This window comes from Rhizophagus irregularis, chromosome 12 (genome assembly GCF_026210795.1).
Source record: "Rhizophagus irregularis chromosome 12, complete sequence".
In the NCBI taxonomy this organism is placed as follows: Eukaryota; Fungi; Glomeromycota; class Glomeromycetes; order Glomerales; family Glomeraceae; genus Rhizophagus; species Rhizophagus irregularis.
In genome coordinates, this window is record NC_089440.1 from 2,204,835 (window position 1) to 2,212,399 (window position 7,565).

Below are 7,565 nucleotides of genomic sequence, written 5' to 3' on the forward strand. Positions count from 1 at the left end.
ATATTAGAAGATTCATCACAAAATCTATAATATAATCTATTAAGTATTTTATATTTGTTTTTGCATCAAAATTTGTATTGTATATAAATTCTTCATTGATTTTTTTAAATTTTAACAATTCTTATATTATTTATTGAAAAATTGTTAATACATTTTCAATATTCTGATGGTTAATTCATCCTAAATAATGAAGTTTCTGCAGTTAATTCAATAATCTGTTCTGGATCAGTTTTTACTTTAATTAGCAATTGAATTTAAAAAGCTATTTAAAAGATTGCATAAAAACTATACTAAATATTATCAAATTTAAAGGTTTATTCTTTAAATCAATATTATCAATAAATTCCAAATATTTTTCCTTTTAATTAGATATTTTAATGGATTTATTTTATTTATTTTAATTTTTACAAGTTGTCATTCATATTGATCTGTATAAGATGATATATGACAAATTCTCAATAATTGTTAAAAATAATCTAATAATTGTGACATATGACTGAAACTAGTTAAAATTTAAGGTATCTAAATTTTTAAATAAAAAAAGCTAAATTAATAATATTGATATAATAAATGTTACAATTTTTATTATTTCTTTTAAAATTATAATTTTTGTAATATTTTTTTATTTAATATTGCAAATTTTCATTTTTTTTTAGAGTTTTACTAACTTACCCTCTAGGTTAAATAACCCAGGTTAAATTACTCCCCTAAAAATTTTATATTTTTATATTTTACACCAATCAATTTTGATTAGTTAATTTTAATTTATTTTCATAACACTTTTATTTACAAATTTTTTTTTGTATTATAATGGTTTAAAATCATTTAATTAAAATTTATTAACTATCAAATTCATACTTTATTTATTTTTAACAGGACTAGTAATTATGGTACAATACCCTCCAATAAGTCACCGGTCACCTTTAAATTTGTATAACTATTGCGCAAATATGGTTATATGTAAACTTTTTTTTTAAATAATGAACCTGCTTTTTATCGTATATAAGTAAAGTTAGTCATCAAGTTGAATTACATTTACTCTAAAAATTATATGTAATTTTAATAAGAATTGGCCATTATATTTTAAATTTTATCAGAAAATTTAAGATTTCAATAAAAATCTTTAGGTATTATCATAGTATTAAAATAATTTGTTTTATCATAGTTTTTTTTTTTAATAAAATTGTTTACCATGATTTTTAGTACATTATTATAAAGTATTATTATAAGTTACATATATTTTACAAACATATTTTACACCTACCTATTATTAATAAATTATCAAGTTAAAAAGTAAATTATAATCTTGAATTTTATTATGATAAAAAAATTTAAGATAAATAGCTGTAACTTCAAATATTTTTGGAAAAAAAATTTGGCCAAATTCAATGCATTAGTTAACGCTAAAATTTGGTAAATAATTTGGTGATAATTTACAAATGATCGGCAAATGCCAGCTAAATGTGCACACTTTTCTAATCATTTCATTAATTTTGATGATACTTTAACAATAATATGCCATAAATTATAGCAAACAATTTTATTAAAAAATTAAAGTATCGATGAACAAATTTTTTAATTTTTTATTAATATCTAAAAACCTCTATTAAAATCTTAAATTTTCTAATAAAATTTAGAATATAATGGCCAATTCTTATTAAAATTACATATAATTTTTAGAGTAAATGTAATTCAACTTTATGATTAACTTTAATTATACGATAAAAAGTAGTTTTATTATTAAAAAAAAAGTTTACATATGATCATATTTGCACAATAGTTATATAAATTTAAAGGTGACCGGTGACTTATTGGTGGGCACTGTACATATACACAAAAAAATACATGATAATAACAAAGTAAATAAAAGAATAAAGTTATAAGAATAAAAAATAAAATGATGATGAAATCTATGAAATCAAAAAGTAAAATTCATGACAGAAAAGTAAAACATATTAAGTCAAAGAGCAGCATAGAGTAAAGAAAAGATAGTTAGTAAAGAATAAAAATTAGAAAATAAGCAAAAACCTAAAGATTAAAGAATAAAAAAAAGATACCCACTACAAAAAAAAAAGAAAACCCCCGTAATTAAATTTAAGAGTAAACTTATAAAAAAAGTTAATGACCAAATAAAAGCAAGTTAAGAGCAAAATATGTCACATAATGTTGAAAAGAAAAGAGTTAAAAAATAGCATAAAGAAAAGAAAATATAGTTAGTAAGAAATAAAATTAAAAAACAAAACCAGCAAAAAAGAGAATGTATTTTTTTAATACATTAAAATATAATACTATATTAGAAATTGTAAAATCCAGAAGAACCTAAAGATCTAAAAAAAATATATTAAAGAAAAAAAAAGAAAGCAGATAAAAATAATAAAAAAAAAGGAAATGGAATGGAAAAAGAAAGAAAAATAAAACAAAAAGGAAAAAAAATAAGGGGAAGAAAAAAATGAAAAAAACAATATAAACAGATAGTAAAAATAATGTAACTATAAATATTAGTCAACCCAATCAAATTTATTACATGATAATTTATAATTATATAAAATTTAGGAAATAATAATTTTACGCAGGTGTGTTTGAACGCATCCCCCTTTTTTGGAAATTATTAAATAGTAAATTTGCTGATCATAACGTGATCATAAATGATCGACAAATTTACTAGTTAAAAATTTTCAAAAAAGGGGGTGCGTTCAAACACAAGTGCGTTCAAATTTTAAACCCTAAAATTTATTAGGTTAAAATTAGTCTTATACTTTTTTTTAATATAATTTATCAATCATTTCAGAAAAAAAATTATTCAAAAATTTGGAAAAAGCATTATAATATTTTTAAATAATTTGTGATGATTTTATGGTAGATTTTTTTAAATTAATATTTAAATGTAAGTTCCATAATTTTTGCCTAAATACACATTCAAATAAATTCCTATTATAATAATAAATAAATGTTAAAATATATTTTTTTAAAAAAAATAAAAGAGAAATATTTGCTTTATAATTACTAATTTTATTCTTTTTAATTTCTTTTTCTTTAAAAATTTTTATAAAAAAAAATTTTATTATAAATAAACTGGAAGGTTTATTAAGAATAATTTTTTCTTATTTATATATTAGTAGTTGAAATTGGAATTGTCAATTGTAGTCAACTAGTCATGAAATCAGTATAGATTTTACTAAATATTAGTGAAAGAAGAATTTCAAAAGTTTTAATTAAAATATTTTTTTTAATTTTATTTATATTAATAGATTTCTTATAAATTCAAGCCTTTTTTTTGTATTATCATTGTATAATTTTCCAGTAATGCATGTTGTTGCATTCTTTTCTCTAATTCCAGAGTAATAATAAATATGACTATTCAAATTCTCATAATATAAGCAACAAATACTTTGAAATCTTTTAATATTCTTATAAGTTCAAATATATAAATTAGAATATAATTGTAATGCTTCATATTTATATTGTTCAATACATGATACTTGAATAGTTTTTTATTTAAATACAAAAGTGTATAATGCATTCTGTGCCTCTGGAAAAGAAAGTTATATATTTATTGCAAAAAATACACTGACACCATTGAATAATTCCTTTATTAAAATCCTTGTTTTTTTACTTATTGATTGATGCAAGTATTTATTGTCAAATTGAAAATGCAAATCACATACTCCTAATTTTGATAAATTATTATCAACCTCTTTAATGGCATTCCTGTCAACTTGCCATATGCCAAATAAATTGCAAAGTTGTTTTAATTTTCCTGTTACTTTACACTGTTGAAATTTTCCTCAATAAAATCAATAATTTTCATACAGTGTAAAATTTTGTTGTTTTAAATATTCTATAATTTCATCCATTTTATTACAAATTTCCTGTTCTTTAATTTCCTCCTTCAAATACTCAAGTTCTTTGAAGTCTATGTCACTAAGGTACTAGTATTATCAGTATCATCATTAATACAATCTAACAATTCAAATTTTTACATTGGCAAATATATTAAAAAACATTTGACCTTAATTTTTGGAGATATTTCTAGTGGTTGCTAATATTTTTTTCATTAGAATTTTTACAATTTAATTGAATATTAATGATAGTAGGTTTTCATTATATAGTAACTTAATCTATAATTAATGTTAGTGGTTAATTCTATTTTTATAGAATGAATTAATCAATAAGGATATAAGGAAAGAAATGTTATCTCTATAGTGGTAGAGACTTGTGGAAATATAATTTAATATGCAATTTAACTGCAGTTACAGAGAAATAGAAATATATTTTTTTGTATCGTTTAATGCTTTCAAGTTTCACAGTATATGAATTAAGATGTACAGTAGTACAGATTGTCACATTACATCAATATACACGTGACTTATAGAGTATTAGGCTCGCGAAACCCGTTTTTATACATGCAAAAATTAATGGGCGAGACACAGCTCATTTCCAATATATCAATGCTTTATTATTTATGAAATAAATCATTACTGGAAACAGCAATCATCACCCGGGTATATGAGGACGTGAATAGGATTTCTTTCACTATTGTCTTGAGAATAAGGGGCCCTTTCTATGAGAGCATTGATACACAAGGTGGGAAATAATAAAAACTATTTACAGAGGAGACTAGGTTCGAGAAAATTAACTTCATATAGATCGAAGTTTATTCTCATCCAGAACTCCAACAGTCAAATTATTGACAATTACTACCCTATAAAAAAAATTCTGGAAAGAACTCCGATAAAACTCAGACACGTGATCATTTTTCTGAAAAATTTTTTATAGGGCTATATCGAAAATACTATTGACAGTCTCGCCACGAAGTCGAGTCAAATGGAAGACATTTTGATTCCTAAATACAAGGACCTATGGTGAGTATTTTTGCTCTCATGTAAGCATAACTTCTGGCATTCTCATACCTTAATTTTTTGCAGGGCCGAGTTTGCTTGGGATAGTGATTCCGCTTTATGCGTCTTAACAAATTCGCAGGAATGTTGGCCGAACTTCCACAAGTTCCTACATACTTTATATCTTGCTGAGAAAAGAATTATCGCATGATGCCAAGAGTTCAATGAAAGCACATGAATATGGAATTTACCCCTCACGTGGAGATCCTGCAAGACGCAAAGTTGGACCAACGTCTTGAATTGCGAAGTTCTCAGCCCTTCATAACATACTGCTGTTTTTGGCATCACTATTTATTTATGAGGTAGGTCTTATTTTTTTCACATTTATTAGGACATATTCATTTCGTATATTTTTTTCTTTTTTTCTCACTTTTTATAAAGTTCTGCCAGTAAATGTTGAATAACATAATATGGAAAAAAATCAGCATTTTGTGTTAAGTCAGTTAAATCTAAAAAAATGCCTATTATATACTGTATGATTTTTAATACGATAACAAATGATACAAATGAAAGCTGTCAATATGTTTGAAATTTTGAAAATACTTTCAAGTGGTTATGAAAAAGAAATATTCAATCAAGAACAAGCGAAAATTTTAAATAATCGATAGCGTTTATTCTGACAATGAAGAACACAGTCGTTAAAAATTTATGTAGAAAACGTGGGCAGATGCAAAAACTTTTGGTATAAAAGTTGTACAAAACTAGTTGGGTATTGCTGCGCAGATAAATACCATCCGAAAAGTCTTGCTTTAAGTTCTGAATATCAAAGAAAAACATAATAGAAAATGTTGTCAAAAAAGTCATAATCAAGCAACTTGAAAATTGTCATTGGTGAAACAAATTAATTACTAGATAAAGACAACTTGTTATTTTTATTTTATTTGTAATTAAATGTACGTGATTTAATTTATAAACATGCTTTTAATTTAATATTAGATTAGAGAGTTAATAAAATTGATTTGTTAAGTAAGGGTATACAATAAATAAATAGTTTAGATAAAAAACTAAAGAATAGAAAACAAAAGTACATTCCATTATTCAACGACCTGGTCCACAACAATAAATAGGAGGCATCCAGCAACAATTAATAGACACTGAATCGCATGTTCCATCTTTAGTACATTTACCGCTGGGGCAATCACCATCAGTTTTACAGCGTTTCATGAGACGATCAGGTTCAGCTATTAATAATGAAAATGTTAAATTAAATAAATGTTATAAATGAAAATAATTAATTCAATTTTTTTTTACCTAGAGGTGATGCGTGAACTGTTAGGCCATGGACGATGCAAATAAGAACAACAAGCAAGAAAAAATATTTCATTGTAAAATATCGTTATTAGAGATTAATATTATTTAGAGATATTTATTTATATTTGAATTTTGGTTTTTTGTTCGGAACTCCTTTTGATCAGTCCCTATATATATATTTGTTTTTTCAATCAATGATAGAAGAATTCGCATGTGCATGAAGGAAGTCAGAAGCTAAATATGGTGATTCCGAAGAGCAAATCTTGACAAAGCTAAACGAATGATTTTGTATTCATTTAAAAGGAGAACCTTGCTAATCAAAGTTTAATAATATGATTTTCCTTTTTAAAAAAAAGAAAAAAAAATCAGTCGATCCGCATATGAACGGAAGAAATTAAAGTAACAAAATCGGTAAATTTGATTCGTGTTTTATACTCCGATAGCGGTTTTTTTGCTAATATTTCTATAGCCCTTAAATCAAGAAATTTTAAATTGAGACATGTGCGATCGATTTCTTTGATAGTCATATCGGTAACGTTACAAAAGCTAAGGACAAGATGTTGGTAATGTAATCACACCCTGACACCCCCTAAGATCAAGATATTCATTCTAAACGTTTGATCGACAATCAATTTCACCCCACATTACGGCATAACTCCGGCCATTATGTTTATACATCACAAGTGTTGTCGGTGAAATTGATTGTCGTGCTGTCGGATGTCGGTAAAATGGACCGGACCAAATACGTTAATATTTTTATTATTATATATCTGATATGTTTTTATGTTCATTTAAACTTTGTTAATTAATGTTATTTTATTTTAAATTTTGTAATCAAATGATCTTTTGGCAGTCAATCATTTTAAATGGAATGGGTTAAAAAGAAACCTACACATCTTTTATTAATCCAATAAAATGTCCATTCGGGAATAGGGAAATTGCTTGGGAAATGAAATCATTCTGTAACCGATCTAATAATAGATATAATTTCGAAAAAGCGGCCGTGATGGCCGTGATGTCCTAACTCCTAAAATCAAGATATTCTATACTGAGGCATGTTTGTATTAACATATTTACATCATCGATTTTTCTACGGCTATACGCAATATTGAGGCTGGTTATATGATAATACAAAGATACAAATCGTTCCCAAATCAGACAATACCAAAAAAATTGAAAAATTTAGATCAAATGAAACTCTTTTTTCTCCAGAAAAAATTAATACGTATACGAATTTTTTATAGTAAATTTTGTTGCTTATCAATATATTATTAAATACATCTGCAGAATGCATGTGATAATAATTTTTGCGCTGGTCCATGAAAATCCACATGATCGAACGATAGTAGATATTCATTAACGAACTCATGATTTTGTTGATCGTTTAATTCGTGATTCTAAAAAAAATAAACCATA

At 24.6% G+C, this 7,565-nt stretch overlaps 2 protein-coding genes across 2 annotated transcripts; one reads left to right on the plus strand and one right to left on the minus strand.

The window, feature by feature from the left end:
• Positions 1–4,563: 4,563 nt before the first annotated feature.
• OCT59_004032 (uncharacterized protein) lies at positions 4,564–5,049 on the plus strand (the record flags this gene model as incomplete). Its single annotated transcript, XM_066148014.1, has 3 exons — positions 4,564–4,584; positions 4,777–4,862; positions 4,926–5,049. The coding sequence occupies 3 exons, from the start codon at positions 4,564–4,566 to the stop codon at positions 5,047–5,049; spliced, it is 231 nt and encodes a 76-aa protein (XP_065996653.1).
• Positions 5,050–5,936: 887 nt separating this feature from the next.
• OCT59_004033 (uncharacterized protein) lies at positions 5,937–6,222 on the minus strand (the record flags this gene model as incomplete). Its single annotated transcript, XM_066148015.1, has 2 exons — positions 5,937–6,079; positions 6,150–6,222. 2 exons carry the CDS (start codon positions 6,220–6,222, stop codon positions 5,937–5,939), a joined length of 216 nt encoding a protein of 71 aa, XP_065996654.1.
• Positions 6,223–7,565: the final 1,343 nt, after the last annotated feature.